Source organism: Aspergillus fijiensis (assembly GCF_003184825.1).
Source record: "Aspergillus fijiensis CBS 313.89 unplaced genomic scaffold BO72scaffold_90, whole genome shotgun sequence".
Taxonomy (NCBI): Eukaryota; Fungi; Ascomycota; class Eurotiomycetes; order Eurotiales; family Aspergillaceae; genus Aspergillus; species Aspergillus fijiensis.
The window spans coordinates 108,126-124,554 of NW_024469066.1; the positions used below are offsets into that span (position 1 = coordinate 108,126).

At 55.6% G+C, this 16,429-nt stretch overlaps 7 protein-coding genes across 7 annotated transcripts; 4 read left to right on the forward strand and 3 right to left on the reverse strand.

Annotated features, from left to right (window-relative positions):
• Positions 1 to 189: 189 nt before the first annotated feature.
• Positions 190 to 2,904, reverse strand: BO72DRAFT_472987 (putative C6 transcription factor; the record flags this gene model as incomplete). Its single annotated transcript, XM_040947175.1, has 6 exons — positions 190 to 285; positions 337 to 485; positions 541 to 1,825; positions 1,958 to 2,179; positions 2,258 to 2,738; positions 2,819 to 2,904. The coding sequence occupies 6 exons, from the start codon at positions 2,902 to 2,904 to the stop codon at positions 190 to 192; spliced, it is 2,319 nt and encodes a 772-aa protein (XP_040795795.1).
• Positions 2,905 to 3,750: 846 nt separating this feature from the next.
• Positions 3,751 to 4,820, forward strand: BO72DRAFT_453398 (ubiquinone-binding COQ10-like protein). The gene has a single exon (XM_040945970.1). It carries the CDS (start codon positions 3,819 to 3,821, stop codon positions 4,638 to 4,640), a length of 822 nt encoding a protein of 273 aa, XP_040795796.1. The 5' UTR covers positions 3,751 to 3,818; the 3' UTR covers positions 4,641 to 4,820.
• sod4 (mitochondrial 37S ribosomal protein mS42) lies at positions 4,754 to 6,024 on the reverse strand. Its single transcript, XM_040945971.1, has 4 exons — positions 5,924 to 6,024; positions 5,686 to 5,866; positions 5,487 to 5,611; positions 4,754 to 5,415 (listed from the first exon to the last, which is right to left on the reverse strand). Exons 1-4 carry the CDS (start codon positions 5,981 to 5,983, stop codon positions 4,879 to 4,881), a joined length of 903 nt encoding a protein of 300 aa, XP_040795797.1. The 5' UTR covers positions 5,984 to 6,024; the 3' UTR covers positions 4,754 to 4,878.
• A 221-nt stretch (positions 6,025 to 6,245) lies between these two features.
• BO72DRAFT_453400 (uncharacterized protein) lies at positions 6,246 to 8,275 on the forward strand. Its single transcript, XM_040945972.1, has one exon. It carries the CDS (start codon positions 6,726 to 6,728, stop codon positions 8,085 to 8,087), a length of 1,362 nt encoding a protein of 453 aa, XP_040795798.1. The 5' UTR covers positions 6,246 to 6,725; the 3' UTR covers positions 8,088 to 8,275.
• A 94-nt stretch (positions 8,276 to 8,369) lies between these two features.
• BO72DRAFT_391133 (uncharacterized protein) lies at positions 8,370 to 11,166 on the reverse strand (the record flags this gene model as incomplete). The annotated part of the gene is made up of 4 exons (XM_040941837.1): positions 8,370 to 9,812; positions 9,874 to 10,224; positions 10,417 to 10,759; positions 10,817 to 11,166. The coding sequence occupies 4 exons, from the start codon at positions 11,164 to 11,166 to the stop codon at positions 8,370 to 8,372; spliced, it is 2,487 nt and encodes an 828-aa protein (XP_040795799.1).
• Positions 11,167 to 11,526: 360 nt separating this feature from the next.
• BO72DRAFT_453402 (hemolysin III family protein) lies at positions 11,527 to 13,654 on the forward strand. The gene is made up of 3 exons (XM_040945973.1): positions 11,527 to 11,775; positions 11,888 to 12,132; positions 12,189 to 13,654. Exons 2-3 carry the CDS (start codon positions 11,956 to 11,958, stop codon positions 13,512 to 13,514), a joined length of 1,503 nt encoding a protein of 500 aa, XP_040795800.1. The 5' UTR covers positions 11,527 to 11,775; positions 11,888 to 11,955; the 3' UTR covers positions 13,515 to 13,654.
• Positions 13,655 to 14,237: 583 nt separating this feature from the next.
• On the forward strand, positions 14,238 to 15,966 carry BO72DRAFT_453403 (A4/G1 family peptidase). Its single transcript, XM_040945974.1, has 2 exons — positions 14,238 to 15,826; positions 15,906 to 15,966. Exon 1 carries the CDS (start codon positions 14,586 to 14,588, stop codon positions 15,651 to 15,653), a length of 1,068 nt encoding a protein of 355 aa, XP_040795801.1. The 5' UTR covers positions 14,238 to 14,585; the 3' UTR covers positions 15,654 to 15,826; positions 15,906 to 15,966.
• Positions 15,967 to 16,429: the final 463 nt, after the last annotated feature.

Genomic DNA, 16,429 nt, shown 5'->3' on the forward strand with positions numbered 1-16,429 from the left:
GTTGAATTGTGAAGCTGCCGCTGACAGTTCGATGGAAGGGCTGCCCTTCGTCCTTAAGGAAATTGAGTCATGCATTGTTGGCTCGCGGTTGCCTTCCCGCAATAGAACTTATTGTATCACTTCGTCTCAAGTTATCTGAGGGGTCATAATTAGGCTTGTAGTTGCCCTTTCGCAGTGGTATGTAGCTGGCTAATTTTCTTGAAGCGTATCGTTGAACTCCGGTTGGGTCCATGTACTACTTGGATTCGGTCTCTCAACACCCTGTATCTGTAGATCCCACAGGCGCTACGTCAATTAGTACTACGCATCGATCACTCTCCAAAAGAATAAACTCACCCAATCCATGTTCGTAGGCATATCCAGCATATCGCCGATGACGTCCAGAGAAGCATAGCCCGGAGTTACGCCGTCCATCGGCTGGAAGTCCTGCGCATCTAGCGAGTTTGCACCCTCCAATTGCCAGCTTCCATACGCCGGGGGATAAGCTACATTCTTCTGTCAGAGCAATTTTCAGAATCCAGGAGCTCCTGGCATACTTACCTGAGATGCTTGGCTGCTGCTGCTGCTGCTGCTGCTGCTGATCCTCCTGCCCCGAACGCTGCTGCTTCACCCAACGAAGCATGATCGTCATTGCGGCATACCCCAGCTGCGCATCTGCTGACCGTCGACGCATCTTATCAAATATCTCATGCGACATCTCCAACGCCGACAACAGCTCCTCCTGACCCCGAACCACCACCGCGAGATCATCATTCGTGCCTCCACCGAGCGGTGGCGTCCCTGTGCGCTGATGTGACAATTCCAGACAAATGATCATGGCTGCGAGCAGATAGTCTGCATATTGCAGCGCGTTGGGGAACAGTCTATCCCGGTATAACAGCCCCCCCGGCTGCGTTTCGTGGTAAATATCTGCTTGGTGGCGAAGAATATCCTTCGAGGAACTCATGCACACCCACCGCGAGTAGGCATAGCGGAGGTTGTTGTGGTCTTCGCCCAGATACCTCCGGTGCAACACACACCGCGCCTTCAAGTACAGTAGCTCCAAAGTGTATCGCCGGAAGATGAGGTCGGAGGGATCCGCAATGCACTGGTTGACAGGACGCATCTTGAAAGAGGAAGGCACCTGATCGTGTGCTTCGTCAAGTTGACGGTCGAGAGCCTGGGTCACCTCGTAGGTAACGGGCTCGCGCGAATATGCTAGATCTGAGATTTTGCCGAATATAGTCATGATGCGTGACTTAGCACGAGTGTAGGACACCAACGTGAAGATTTTATCAGGGCGGGAAGGGGGTAGTTCCTCGGTGCTCTCATCGAAGTCCTCGTCGGATATGTTACGGGGTAATTCCACGTCATGTTGCCAGTCTTGGATTGTTCTGGGGACGCCAACCTGGAAACTGATTAAAGTGTCCAGTTGTCGAAGAATGGTCCAGACACGTCGCCGCATCTCGCCGTCAAAGGCCGACATGTCGGGAAAGTGCTTGGGGTCTCGATGGTAGCCTGCTCGGATGGCCAGGCGGATTGTGATACCGAGAAGAAAGGAAACCCCGACTTGTGCGTCGTCACTCCGGAGGAACTCGCTCATAGTGTAGAGAAACAGTGCCTCAACTTTGTACCTGGCAGGCGCGGTATAATTCGACTGAACAAGGCATTGTGCTGTGAGCTTGCGGAACGAATTCTGAGCCTCAGCAGGGTCCTGAGGTGATAGGGGCGTCGGGTCGCCACTTCGCTGATTGAAGGCAAGCGCCATTGCGATGCAGGCAGATAACAGAGCTAGCCATGGCAAGGAGACTTCATGCGGGCGGTCCCAGAACTTATTGTACTGCTGCTGTCAGTTGCGACAGCAAGCCGAACTTTGCCTCCCGAGTACTTACCTCTTTTTGAAACGTTGGAATGTGCGTGATGCCTAGAAACCAAGTATCAGCAGGGCTTTTTATTGCTCTAAATATAGTGAAAGAACAAAGAACCCACCAATCACAGGCTCTTTGCAATTAAGCCACTGCGCCACCAGGCGATCAGTCACCGGCCGCGGCGGTATTTGTGCCAGCAGCTCCTCCTTTCTGAGGGGTTTGTGCAGTCCTAACAGCAAAGTTGGTGCAGTCACGCTCTTTTCATCCTGCTGGGCAAGCTCGTCGTCTGAGTGTACATCTTGTTCGCGCAAATACTCCCTCACTTCGCTGATCTACCCAAAGATTAGTTGGGCCTTCTCAAAGTGGCAGGAACAAGGCAACAGGTTATAGTTAGAAACCAAGTAACATACCTCCTCCAGTACAGCTCTCCAGTGAGCCCCATCAACGTACCTCGTTCCAGCTTCTTGGGCCACCAGCTTCCCCGGGGGGTCAGACGGCGATTCCTCCGGTGTCAGAGGATGGGGCCTTGACGCCAGCCCCACTCCTGATATGCGTTGACTCTCATCAGTCCCAGTATCATCCGTATGGATCCAGGTCGAGTTCGCGAAGGGTGCTTCTCCAGCGTTGGTCGATTCCAGAGCGGCGAAGTTCACCTCTTCTTGCCCGGTTCCCGCGCCATCCCCATTTGTCTCTGTGGGCTGCTCCAGCATTTTTTGCTGCGTTAGTGATAAGATCAGGTTCTCTAGGTGTTGCAACCGATCCTGGACATGTGTGGGACTCGCGCGCCCTTGCGAGGTCTTGCCTCGCGGTCCGCGGCCGACAAAGGTGCAGGAGTTGGCCTCGCCACGCTTCCTGCAGTTGGTGCAGGGGTGAACGCGGCAGCATTTCAATCTGTGGAAGGCATTAGTGACTTCTCATGAGATTACAGAGTCTGAAAGAACAGATGTGGGTGCCATCGTTGGGACACTTGCTTGCGCGCTCTACATGCTGTACAAGATAGTTGAACACGGGTGCGTTTGGTTTCTCGGACGGGGAGAGCGTCATGTAGGTCTGTCATTTTGAGCGGCGGTACCTTTGCAGGCAGTGCTTATAATAACTCTAAGCAAAGTATGTCTTTTGAGGTTAAGGCGTTCTGTGTGACATGTAGACATCTTCCGGTAGGATGATGATGAGGTGAGCTTGTGATGGCGAAGTGGGTGGCTTGCGCTCTTAGTTACCATCGATAACTAACCCGGGGTTTATCTCCGCAATAAGTCCGATGTACTCGTATGCTCGTTCTATACATGGTTTGCCCACGCCACAAAAGCTTGGGTGGAAAAGTCGACTGATCACTACGGTAAATATTTCCATTGTAGTTCTATACATGGGATAATTGAAGGGAGCCTAAGAGTGAGGGGACCTCTCTTGTTAATTCTGCCCACAAAGGCTATCACCCTGCGAGGGTAGTCTCTCGACATATTTTGTTGTTTGATGTAGTGGCAATGATCCTGAAGGAGAACCTAAAGCCCTTGGGTACTAATGTATGTACTTTCTTGATTAAAGCTCTTGTGAGAATATAGAAATATGCCGTAAATAGATCATCAAGATAGGCATTGATGAGCAGCAGTGAGAGCAGAATATAGATTCGGGGTGAGACGTAAGCTGGTGCTGAATTGTCATCCGGAAGACATACAGAGATCAACCATGTCAAGATAAATAACCCGCCCATCTAGCATGAGAAGAGACGCAAAAAATGAAAGTCAGCTCAATGGGAGGTTTTCATTCAAACTTATAGTAGCTGAATGACTATATCTGCAGTAGCAACGATTAACCGCGGAACAAAATCCGCCTCGGAAGCGGACCAAACGGGCAAATTGTAGTTACAGCACCCCAGAAAAAAAGCACCGATGCGCCGCGACCCATCCTCAACTTTCTCACCCATCGCGCCATAGTCCATAATCAATTAATTCCACCAACCTCCAGAACAACAAGATGCGCATATCACTCCTAACCACCACGCGGCACCTCAAGCCCACCCCTCGCCGGTTACTAATCCGGGGCACCCAACAACCACTATCAACATTGACCACACATCCTCTCCGTACCACCGCAACGACGACTACACAGCCCAGCAGCAGCAGCACCAACACCCTCACAACCCTGCCCCAATCCTCCCACCCCACAAACCAACAACAACGTCGAACCTTTCTCTCCTCCTTCCTCCCGGGCAGCGGCTCCAATGGTTCCGATAACGATTCCTCCCGCACCCGCCGCCTAACCGCCACCCGCACCCTCCCCTACTCGCCCGCCCCTCTCTTCGAAGTCATCTCCGACGTGCAGTCCTACTCGTCCTTCCTTCCCTTCCTCACCGCCAGCACCGTCACCCACCGCGACCCCACGACACAATACCCGACGCGCGCCTTCCTGACGGTGGGCTACGGCCCGCTCAGCGAGACCTTCACCTCGAAGGTGGATTGTGATCCCCAACGGCTGACGGTCACGGCGCAGAGTGGGGCGCGGTTTGGCGTGGCGAAGAAGGACGGGCAGGCTGTGAGTTCCGGAGGAGGGGGTGGTGGGTTTGGGTTCCCCGGGGCGGAGGAAGGCATCTTCGAGTATTTGAGTACCAAGTGGGAGTTGGCGGATGTCACTGCGGAGATGGATGGAGGGAGGAGCATGACCAGGGTGCATTTGGAGATTGGGTTCGAGTTCAAGAATCAGTGGCATGCTACCATGATGAGTGCGGTTGAGGGCCAAATGGCTGGGGTCATGATAGAGGCGTTCGAGAAGAGGATGGGGGAGGTGGTTGGGCGGTGATACTTTTTTGATACCAGGATATCGTGATGGTACTAGACACATATAGAAGAGAGGGGGCTCGTGCTCATCATGAGATATAATCAAGGGAGACTCTCTTTTGTCTATATCCCAAGGGAAAATGCTTGTACTTGATTAGACCATAAATGCCAAAGAGAAAAAAGAAAAGAAAAGAAAAGAAAGAGAACCCATGTGTATAATACAATTTATCGAACCATCATCCGGATTGGGTGAAAAGAAACTACGACATCATGCCCAGACTGCGCCCCCAGGCGGTGTTGGGGTTGCGCGCCCCCCGGTTGACGCTGATCTTGTTGTAGTTGTCAGCCACCACCTCCCAGTTGATCCGGTCCCACCACCGCTCCAGGTACTCCTCCTTGCCGGCGATACCGTAATCCATCATCCACACGTGCTCCCAGGTGTTGACACACAAGATAGGCTGTACATCGATGGCTCCAGGAGCCATGCTCTTCTGGTTGGGCGCGTGGGCGCCCATCGCGCCGGCGTACTGGTTGCCCAGCGGGGTGTCGGGCGTATGGGTGGCCATGTCAACGGCTTGGCGGCGCGAGTGCGCGGCAGGGTAAGGAGAGCCGGCGTTGTACGTGCAGAAAACGTGCATCATCCCCTCGCGCTCCAGGTTCTTGGCCAGCCAGACGAAACCGGGACCGAACATCGCGTTGGCCGTGGCCAGGAAATCGAGCTTCAGTGACTCGACCGACGAGCACGTTTCTGTGATGTCTTTCTCGAGCTTCTCGGGCATCTCGGTTTTGCGGGGGGACTGTTTGTCATGCGATTAGGCTTTGTGTTTTTTTGTGCTAAGGACGGATTCGCTCAAGGTCTGGGTCGTACCAGGCAATTGAAGAAGAAGTGGTTATTGTGAGCCATTGAGGCGTAGTTGAAGACGGAGGCCATCTCCGGACGCCGGGAGTACTTGACCAGCAGTTCTCCGGGCTTCGCGTCGGCATCGATGGTGTCTATTGATCCAGGTATCTATTAGAGTCCGAGTGTGTTTCATGGACCGAGCAAGGTCCGCGGAGCTGGCACTCACCCTGCGTCAACAGGTTCAGCTTGTCGACAAGGAGGGTTTGGTATTGCGTCCAGGAGAAGTCGAACGCCTCTGGTGACATGAACTCTGCGATACCGTTGCCCCGGTATTCATTTTCGTAGGCGAGGGTAGGCACGCGGTGGATTGCACGGCTCTGGATGCGTGGGAGCGCGGAGACGGGCTTCTGTCCGCACTGTTAGTGAAGGCGCCCAATCAGCCGGAAAGACAGAAAAGAGCTCACCGCAGTGAGAGAGGAGGCTGCACGCAGCGCAGACTGCGGCCGGAGGAGTCGGTTCAGCATGATGATCTGGGGGTGGAGTAATATGTTAAGGGAGGTCGTGCTTGACACAAGCAGCAGCAATTCCAAACCGCAGAATTTCCTCCGCTCCAGATTGAGAGATTACCTGTTTCGGCTTAGACCAGGTGAGGTAAGCAGGCGCCAACATCGGCCAATCAGCGGACCGCGATTTACTTCTGCATCAAACCGCCCAGCTTGAAACAACAACATTCAAATAGAGAAGTACACACTGCCTACGCGCCGGGCTTTCTGGTAATCTGCAACAGTCAATCAGACTTCTCATCCAGTCCGAGCCCAAAGATCCCGTTCTGGCGCCTAGACTTCTCTTCATCATTAGCCCGTCGGCCATGGGCCCCACGTTTCGTCGCTATTCTGGGACTCGGCGCCTGCTACCTACCGTCCTGGATCCTTAGATCCTGATAGTACGATGCGTGCAGAAAGGTTTTGGGCAGCATGTTGCGAGCAACGGGGAGGGAGATCTTCTTCAGGACTTGCTTCTTCCTGCAAGACAATTCGAAGCGCTCTTTGTCTGGTACTGGCTCGTCTCGTTGTTTCTTCCACTCTCAAACCCATTGTCTTAGACACTTTCTTTCATTGAAGCACAACACTCTTTGACTCACCATCCGACCCTTGCCCAGCCGATATACCAGCAATAGTCCTCATACGCTCCTTTCTTGACTCTTCTCTCACTTCATCCTATTGCAAAGAAAGTTCTACCAGGTCCTCTCTCGTGCCAACCATCACGATGATCACGCACAAGGGCAACTCGTCCCGACTACTACTATTATTCGGGTTGCTCGCTTCAACGATATCGCCAACGCAGGCCGTTGGCATCCTGCTGCCACGAAGCAGCGACACCTGTCCCAGCGACTACACACAATGCTCGAGCAGCGGTCTTCCTAGCACCTTCTGCTGCCCGAGCAGCTCCACCTGCATCAGTCTCGACGACGGCAGCTCCGCCATCTGCTGCCCAGCCGGGCAGAGCTGCGACTACATCGAGCCCATCACCTGCGATGTACAGCTGCAGAACGCGACCTCCCACCCCAAGAACAGCGTGCACACCACCCGCCTCGACGATAGCCTGGCCAAATGTGGCTCAAAGTGCTGTCCCTTCGGCTACACCTGTACGGGGGACTCGCTCTGCAGCATGGACACATCCACCGCATCCACCGCAGCAGCATCCAGCGCTACCTCCTCAACCACCTCCTCCACCACATCCTCCTCCTCCTCATCCTCCCTCGCAACCGCCATCTCCGCCACAGACCCCCGCGTCTCCACCTCCTCAGCCGCAGACAACACCAACACCAACACCACCAGCAGCGCAACAGCAACACAGCTAAAATGCCCACAGTACCCCACAGCAGCCGTCCTGGCCGGCTTCTTCCCCGGCGCCCTCCTCGGCGTAACGGCCACCCTCCTCTCCCTCCTCCTGTACCGCCACCACCGCCGCAAGAACCTGCCCCCGTCCGCCAAGATCGCCCAATTCACCCACCGCTCCTCCAAGGGCACCCTCATCGGGATCTCCTCGCCCATGCCCTCAGAGGAGACAGCCTACCGCACCGACTTCCTCCTCCGGCGGACGCAATCCCGAGCCTCGAAGGCCACAACCACCGGCTCCCGGTCGCGGTCGCGGTCCCGATCCCGCTCCATGATCCAGAAGACCGGCGGCCGGGTCCGGAGTTTGTTCAACCCCCACAATCCCGTGTACCAGCGGGAGGGCACCACCGCGAGGGGGGTGGGCGGTGGTGCCGGCGTCGAGACGGCGCTGGTGCCCGAGAGAGGCGGAGGGAGCCGAGTCCCCGTGCCGGTGCCGCCGCTGCCGCTCAACATCAACGGGAACCTCGTGGTGAAGCAGACCCAGCAGGACGGGAAAGGCGGCGTGGCGACCTACAGCTCGCCGCCGGTGATTCCGGCGTTGCCCCGAACGGAGAGTATTCGGGTGTATACGCCGCCGGGCGTGTTTGCGACCACAGGGGTCCTGAAGCCGGACGCGTATCCGACGAATCCCAGGGCCATGGAGGCGTTTTCGGAGGACCCGGAGGGCTCGGGTGGTGGTGGCGGTGGGTTGAGTAGAGGGAGTTCGAGGTTGGGGTCGCAGCGGAGGTAGATGATTTCATGGCTGTATGATTCAGTGTATGTATGTATACTGTTGATTTTGTGGTGGTATTTGAGTATAGCGTTTTTCTTTTTTCATGTTTGGGTTTTGGCCTTTGCCCTGTCTTAGGACGGGTATGCGTTGTTGCATGGTTCTGCCTCTTGCATGACTTAATCTTAATAATCCTGATTGTATGTTCTTAGCGAAGTCTTGCTTCTATGTTGGTACATTGTGCTCAAACCGAAAGAAAAAAAATGATTGAATAAAACTATATACTGTACAGGTATGCATGATTCAGGTAGCCTTCCTAGCCTTCCGCAAGGCGATGGCCTTTTTGACCTCCTTTAGCAAGCCGACAATGAGGGGAACGCCAATGGGGCCTAGTAGAGGCAGGTACACGGCCACCTTGTGCTCATCCGGGAAGTACATTTGGCCGACCATGCTCTTCTCGAAGAAGCTGCGCTCCGCTTCCGTCTCGGCGATTCGTGCATCCGCTAGCGCGGCCTGGAATCGTCCCCGTCGGAGATGCTCACAGGTCGAGGTCAGATGCGAGAGTGTCGTCGCCACGGAGGCAGCCACGGTAGCAGGGATGGGGATGGAGGGAAGTGACTCAGTGAGACGGGCGAGGGAGCCCATGGTAGAGGATGCAGAGAGGAGCAGACTCGCGGCCCGAATGCGGGTGAGTGTCTGCAGTCGGAAAGGCAGCGCAGCCGGGGTGGAAGGGGCGCCGAGAAGAGTGAGGAGTTGGTGGGAAAAGGTCAGAAACGGGGCCTGAAGCGCATCGCCCGATAAATGCTGAAGCTGGGCGCCGTTCGCGGGGTTGAGAAGGACCACACCACCCCATTGAGGCACGACCCAGCTCGTCGCCAGACTGTCCTTGACCACCAAGGGGGATTGCGCTGCATCAGGCACATAAAGAATAAAATTGATGGTGGGGCCTGGGCCGATGCTGGGGCTGAGAGGCCATTCGGCCGCGTTGATGAACGCGCTGAGGTCTTCGGGCTTCAGGGTCCAAGCTCCGTGGCTTTCGTCGTACTCGGGTGCCGGAGCTGTGGGTGCGAAAGTCGCGTATAGCTGAACTTGGGTGTCGACGGTAAAATTGCTGATTGGAGAGAAGGCCTGCAGCAGTGGGGTGATATAGTCGTGGACAGCGGCCTGAATGTCCCACAAGGAGGGCTCTGTGCCGGGAGTGAACAAGGAAAAGGCGAGGTGATAGGTATCGGCGTATTTCATCGAGCGTCGTTGGCGCTTGGCAATACTGTCCGCGAGCTGAGGAGAGACCGAGGAAAGCATAGTCGAGGACGGCTGACTGGTGGCTGCCGCACTTGATGCATGGCTGTTCGACAGGATTTGCGCAATGATGGCCTTCTCTTCTGTGAATAGCTGCTGAAGTTCACCCGCAATGTAAGCGGACAACGGTGGGTTGGATGATGAAAGGGGCGGTATTTGGTTTGGTGAGTAAAAGACGTCGAGCTGGGTGGTATCGTGATGGAGTTCGGACTTGGGGTTGATTAGGTCGTCTTGTGGTAAGAGGCGCACTGTCAAGGCCGTGTCTGCCGGGTTATTCAGTGGCTCGTCAACATTATCGTTCGATAGCTTCAGCCGCAGATGATGTGCGGAGAATTCATTTAAGTCATCGAGGGTATGTTGTGTCGTCCGGAGCAAGTGCTGGGCCTCTGCGTCAGGTAGGTGAGGCGTCTCGACTCGGATTTCAAGCGGGAAAACAGGACGACAGGTCTAGATTTGAAGAGACACCAGTCAGCCAGGTTATGCACCTCAACGGCCAGGAATTACATACCTTTCCATCGGCCCAATCAATCATTTCCGGGATAGGCAAGGAAGCTCGATAGATCGATGTGGTCTTCCACCAGATCGGGAATCCCAGAAAAATAATCACCGCCCAGAAGGCTGCAATGACCTTGAATCGCGTCCGGATAGCCTCTGGCTTCTCCGGGGGCGGCGGACGCGGCGAGGGGGTGCTGACGGTCATGGTATAATCGGGGTGGGGATCAACGGTCTGTGATGACGACAGGTCTTCATTCTTGGCGATCATGACCAGGACATGCTTTGACGAGGGCGACGTAGCCTGGTACAGGACCAGATGGGAGAGAGTGGGAGGGGAGTTGGAGTTGTTGGAGTTGATTGCAAGCTGGAGTTGCGGAGAGGCGGGAGGAAGGCGGAGAGGGGGCCACCAGTTGGCGGCGGTCGCAAGGAATACAATGTAACACGTCCACCACGAAACGCATGGCTACATACTAGGAAATCTTGTTTGGTTCAAATCAAATCATATTGGGTATCTATCCAATGCGCCAATCCATGCAAGAAACTACAAGACAATAACCCCACCGCTAATACTCCTTTTCGAAGATCTTCTGAATGGGCTTGGCGGCCTGCCAGGGGTTAGCAACATCGTCCGAAACTCACTAGGACAGAGACTTACGTCGATAAAGCGCTCCAAATCTTGGTCCAGACTGGCCAGATCCTCCTTGCGTTTGTTGTTTTCCGCAATCAAAGCCTGTTTCCGCTTCAGAAGCTCTTGTCGCGCCTGCTCCAGCTTCTCCCGTTCGGCATGTTCGTGGTTGATGCGAGCGATCATGAGATCGTGTTCGTCCGATTCACGATGCTCGGGGTGCAACGCTAGGAATTCTTCGAGCGGGATCAATGGAAGGGCAAGGTATTTGTGACTGCGACAGTGAGGTCAGCATCCAGCGAGTTCTTTTAGTGGCTACGCCGGGACATACTCATAAGACTCGCACGCAGCGATTTCCCCCGTCAGATGCCGTTGTTCGTAGTAGAGATTCTGAAGTTGCAGGTGTAAACGGTCGATTTCCTGGCGGGCCTCTGCGGTCGCCTGCTTCGTCTCTCGGACGCGTAGAATAGCATCGCGGTTGAGCCCGCGCAGACGAGCCAGAAGAGCAAACAGCTGCTTCTGTTCCTTGGATGCAGCTAGGGCGCGTTCTTCGGAGTCAGAGTAGGAGTCAGCCGACGGGTCGAGCACGGCGAGCAATTGCATGCATTGGTCGCGGGTTTCGGCGCTCAAATTGAGCACCGGCAGCAGGGACGGGTTGACGACAATGTCCCGAATGGCCATGGTGAGGGAATTGCTGTGCGTCAGGTGAAAGGAACAGCTGGCTGCCACTGCAGAAAGTGAAGTACGGTGGGTGGTTCGTTGAAGGGTGGCTGGTGGCGAGAGCGATAAGAATGACCCAACGTGGAGGCAAGCCGGGCGCTGATGGGCTGAAGTGAAGACTGACAGCAGGAAGGCGGCGAATAGAAGAACCAATCCTTGGATGAACAAGGATACGGAGTAGTTCTTAGCAGTTCAGCCTTAAAAAGTGGACATTTGCCAAGTAAGGGAACCAAGTACTTGAGTAGTAATTGAAGGGTTGGCGGGGAGGGGAAAAAGAGAGTAAGTTATTATTGATGGGATTAATGTTGTTCGGGTTCCCCTCTTCTACTAACTTACTTCTTCTGCTTCTTCTTCCCCTTCTTCTCCTCTTCTCTTCTCTTTCTCTCCTCTGATCGTTCCCCTAAATACCTAATTCCCTCTCCTCCTAAGAGGTGTCTCTCCTTTTCTTTTAGGGTCATTATCATTACTTTTCTGTCTTTCTCTTTCCCTTTTCTTCCTCTCCACTCAACTCACCTAGGCGCTTGTCCCTTGCAGCCACCCGAATTTCTCTAGTTTGTCCAACTTGCAGCTGTATGTTCTGCTTCGGTCGTCCCGCCGATTCCCGATCGTCCCGATCTCCACCCCCAACCTTGGTCTTTTCCCTCACTGACTTTTCCCCTTGTTATTTCTTTGTTCCCTCCAGCATATGCGATTCGATCTTCTCAACTAGCTACGGATCTAATTGACGGTTGGAACGGTATACGGAACACCATGGCTTGCTCTGCGCAATCTATGACCATCGAGTCGTATCCCGAGGCAAACACATCCGCTTATTCCACAACCCCCTCCGAGGAGACCAGCTTACTCCGCGACCGTCGGCGCCGTCACTCGTTCCACACGGCTCGGAAGCTGTCCTTAGATTATGACGCAGATGCGGTGTTTCTGAGAGTATGCCCTCGCCGAATCTTCTTCTGGTGCATGGGATTTTATCTGACGGGGTCTAGGTTGAACTTTTCCTGACGGAGCTGGAGCGACGAATGCTGTGGATTGAGCAATATGGCAAATCTCACATGGACCAGATTGATGCCAGCCTCCGTCGCGGCTACGCCACCTTGGAGGCCGTGCGGGACTCGTGCTCTCACGCTTCCGGAGAGCTCATGGGCAGCGGCAAGAAGCGCGCCAAGATCCTGGTGGACACCTTGGAGGACCGTTATAAGGATGCTCTCGCCACAAAGGAAACATTAGAACAGAAAGCCCAAGCCGGTGTCCGCCTCATGGAATCTTTTCTCGTCGAGCTGGAGTCTCGTGCTCACGCCGGGTGGGACCGCGGGTTAGACGGCGCGTTGGATGGGGCGTGGAAGGCGATGGACTCCAGCTTGGTGCATGCCCGGGAGGTGGTCGACGAGGGCATGGAGCGAGCGCGTCGGGCCAAGGAGGCAATGAAGGAGAACATTGACCGGGCGATCCTGCTGGCCCAGGAAAAGCGGTTGATCGGCTATGCGGACCTCCCGCAGCCATGGCGGGTGAACCCCCACATTCTTGAGGGATACCGGTTCACGCACTCGAAGGTGGAGTGCTTGGCCTCCATGTTCACCTTCTCCAACGAACTTGTCAACATCTGGTCGCATCTGATCGGGTTGTTCATCGTGCTCTCTGTGGCTTTCTACTTCTACCCGCTGAACCCCAACTTCCACCTAAGCACCAAGACGGATGTGCTAGTGGCCGCAGTCTTCTTTTTCGCGGCGTGCAAGTGCCTGGTATGCAGCACCTTGTGGCACACGATGAACAGCATTGCCAGCCAGACACTGATGGAGCGGTTCGCGTGCGTGGACTATACGGGTATCTCGATGCTGGTCGCGGCCTCGATTGTGACGACCGAGTACACCGCCTTCTACTGCGAGCCAGTGTCGCGGTGGATCTACATCCTGCTGACGATGTCTCTGGGTATCGGCGGAGTGATTCTGCCGTGGCACCCCACCTTCAACCGGGCGGACATGGCGTGGGCACGGGTGGCTTTCTATGTGTCGCTGGCTCTGACCGGGTTCGCCCCGCTGGCGCAGCTGACCTACACCCGGGGCTTCTTCTGGTGTCTGTACTTCTATGCGCCGGTGGTGAAGAGTGTTCTGGTGTATTTCGTGGGGGCGTGTGTGTATGCGTCTCAGGTGCCGGAGCGGTGGCGGCCCGGACTGTTCGACTATGTGGGCGGCAGCCACAACATCTGGCACCTTGCTGTGCTGGGCGGGATTCTGTTCCATTACCTGGCGATGCAGGATCTGTTTGCGGGAGCGTTCAAGCGGGCGCAGGGGGAGTGCCCGAACATGGTGAATTAGAGGACGATAGAGGTGTATAGACTTGCAGGTTAGTTTCTTGACTTCTTGTACATATTGGAGTTGTGGATATACAAAAAGTCTAGCCGGCTTAGATTGTTGAGATGGTGCTATTTTTAAGCTATTTCAATTTATGATCGTGGAGGAAAGAGTTGAGTAAAGTAGATCAACAGATAATGCACTGTAGACTAGACAGTTGCGGACAGGTACCGAGACAGTTCTGATGACAATGGACGATCATTATATCCGGAGATTGACGCTGGTGGTGGCATCATGCTTGCGGGACACCCTTCAATCTATCTGTTGGAAATGTCTCGGCCGTGGATTTCCTGATTGGGATGTTGAAATATGCTTAAGTCTGGATGTCTCGACTGACCCTTTGGGCCACTACGTGAAATCTAGACTGCCCCTTTGCCCTTGCCACGGTGAACAACATGAATATATGGAGGAGGCATGGATTTGTGGACGGCGAGACTTCATCGTCGTGGGATCAGTAGCTCCTAATGGCCCTCATGAAGTGGACTGCCTATGACCCGGATAGAGTACGAAGCATAGTACAGCATTTTCTCACCACCACCACCACCACCGCCATCAACAACAACCACCCTCACCACCTCCCAAACGCCCAACCCATCCCCCTTATCCAAGACCCCCTCCGACGCAAAAACCACGTCCCCACTCTCACTCCCTCCCCATCCCCGAAATGAAGGTGATCGAGTCCCAAACACCCGACGGGGCAGCGCCACTCCACCCGGGGCCACTAACGGGTTTCATGCGGAATCCGGGAGCAATCAATCCCAAACCGAGCCCTAAGTGACTGGACTCAGGCAATGGACATATAACTTGCAGGGTCTGCCACGCCCGCACCAGCGCCATCGCCATGCTTTTCTGGTCTTCATCAACCAAGATCTGTGATCTGAGGTGCTACGTACCTTTCCCTTCCTTTTCATTAGAGCTGTGCTCGTTTCCGTTCTCTATCTAGACTACTCCACCTCCTGGGGGCATATACATTCTTTAACTTTGTTCTTTTTTGCTATCTTCATTTGACATTACCTGAAAGCATCAATACCGACAATGAAGCTCACCACCTCCCTAGCAGTCAGCGCTCTTCTGGCCGCAGGCACCGCTCTAGCCGCGCCCCACGAGGCCCGCCAGCAGCGCCGCCAATTCGGCAGCGGCGTCCCCGGCAGCGACGGCGACGGCGCAGCAGTGAACGGCTTCACCAGCGGCGGCCGAAACCAAGGCCAGGAGCAGGGGCAGTGGCAGTGGCAGCCCTCGGTCAACTGGGGCGCCGCATCTGCTCCCAGCGCCAGCGCGAGCGCCAGCACCGACTGCAACAGCAGCAGCCACCAACAACAACCGACCCAAACGGCCGCCCCGACGAGCTACTACTACACCAACCCCAGCGCGACGGCGCCCACCACCACCACCACCACCGCGAGCGTGGACCACCGCGCCAGCACCAGCACGGCGACCAACTACCAAATCAACGAGAACTGGGCGGGCGCGGTGCTGGAATCGGCGCCGGCGTCCAGCGCCACGTACACGTACGTGGCGGCGACGTTCACGCTGCCGGCGGTGACGCCGACGGCGGCGGCCAGCAGCGCGGACACGCAGGCGGTCTCGTTCTGGGTGGGGATCGACGGGGCGACGGCGGGCAACTCGATCTGGCAGACGGGGGTGGACATCTACGTGGACAGCCGGAACGAGACCTCGTTCGCGGCGTGGTACGAGTGGTACCCGGCCAACTCGGTGGACGTGGAGATGGACTTCGCGATTGGGGATGTGGTGTTCGCCTCGGTCGAGGCGACGAGCAGCACGGCGGGCACGGCGGTGATCGAGAACCGGACCACCGGCAAGAAGCTGACGATGCACGCGACGGCGCCGAGTGAGAGTGCCAGGCTGGAGGGGCAGAATGCCGAGTGGATCGTCGAGGACCTGGCGGTGGATGGGGACGGGTTGACGCTCGTGGGCTTTGAGGATGCCGTGTTCACGGGCTGTGTGGCCAGGACGGCGGATGGGGAGAGCTATGGTCTTGAGGACGGGGCGGCGCTGTATGCCGTTCAGGATACGTATAGCTCGAGTGTGCAGGCGGTGCCGGAGATTGTGAGTGGTGAGAAGTTGGTGGTTAGGTATCAGTGATTAAGCAGAGGTTGTGGTGGGGAAAGGGAGAGCCGGGGTGCAGGGATAAAGAGGGATATAGGGTTGTCGTTTATAGCGGTGATTGTGTATACCGAAGTAATTGTTGATAATCCTGAAAATAGTTATCCGACATTATAGTGAAGCTATACCGCATGCACTCCATCATTAGTAGTTCGACCTGAGATTAATCAGTCATATATTAAAGAGGCATGCTTGCTTGCCTGATATACAAACGCATCCCTCATGCTCAACTCGGACTCACCATGCATCACAAATCAACCCAACAACACCAAACCATCCCATTACCTACTGTCCCCCCCCTGAACCCCCAAACCCATTCCCAAACCCATACCCAATAACCCCACTCAATCAATCATATAAATCCCCCCACCCCCTCTCCCTCTCCCTTCCCCTCCCCCGCGCCGACTCCCAAACCACCACCGCCCTCGGCGCCGCAATCTGCACCATCTCCTCAGACCCTCTGCCTAACCCACCACCACCACCACCACTACCACTTCCCCGGCTACTCCCACTACTCCCGCTACTACTACTCCTCCCGGAATCCGACATCAACGACGGCACAGGCGACATCGTCCGCGACGACATCCCCAGACTCCTAGGCGAGTACGGCGGCGGCGGCGTGTCGCGCGTCGCGGTTGAGGTGTTCCCGTAGCTGCTGGTGCTGGGGAAGGAGAGCGTCGACGAGGTGTCGCTGTCGTTGGGGTCTGGGTCGAAGAGCCGGGTGGCCGTGTGGTAGTATGGTGGGTAGAGGGGGG

What these genes read in the sequence shown, in the direction of transcription:
- BO72DRAFT_453402 (XM_040945973.1), top strand. Translation starts at nt 11,956, where the DNA reads ATGGCTTGCTCTGCGCAATCTATGACCATCGAGTCGTATCCCGAGGCA. An exon ending in CAGATGCGGTGTTTCTGAGA is followed by an intron (nt 12,133 to 12,188) that starts GTATGCCCTCGC and finishes GACGGGGTCTAG; the next exon opens with GTTGAACTTTTCCTGACGGA.
- BO72DRAFT_453400 (XM_040945972.1), top strand. Translation starts at nt 6,726, where the DNA reads ATGATCACGCACAAGGGCAACTCGTCCCGACTACTACTATTATTCGGG.
- BO72DRAFT_453398 (XM_040945970.1), top strand. Translation starts at nt 3,819, where the DNA reads ATGCGCATATCACTCCTAACCACCACGCGGCACCTCAAGCCCACCCCT.
- BO72DRAFT_453403 (XM_040945974.1), top strand. Translation starts at nt 14,586, where the DNA reads ATGAAGCTCACCACCTCCCTAGCAGTCAGCGCTCTTCTGGCCGCAGGC.
- sod4 (XM_040945971.1), bottom strand. Translation starts at nt 5,983, where the DNA reads ATGCTGAACCGACTCCTCCGGCCGCAGTCTGCGCTGCGTGCAGCCTCC. An exon ending in CAGCCTCCTCTCTCACTGCG is followed by an intron (nt 5,867 to 5,923) that starts GTGAGCTCTTTT and finishes CAGTGCGGACAG; the next exon opens with AAGCCCGTCTCCGCGCTCCC. An exon ending in ACTTCTTCTTCAATTGCCTG is followed by an intron (nt 5,416 to 5,486) that starts GTACGACCCAGA and finishes CATGACAAACAG; the next exon opens with TCCCCCCGCAAAACCGAGAT.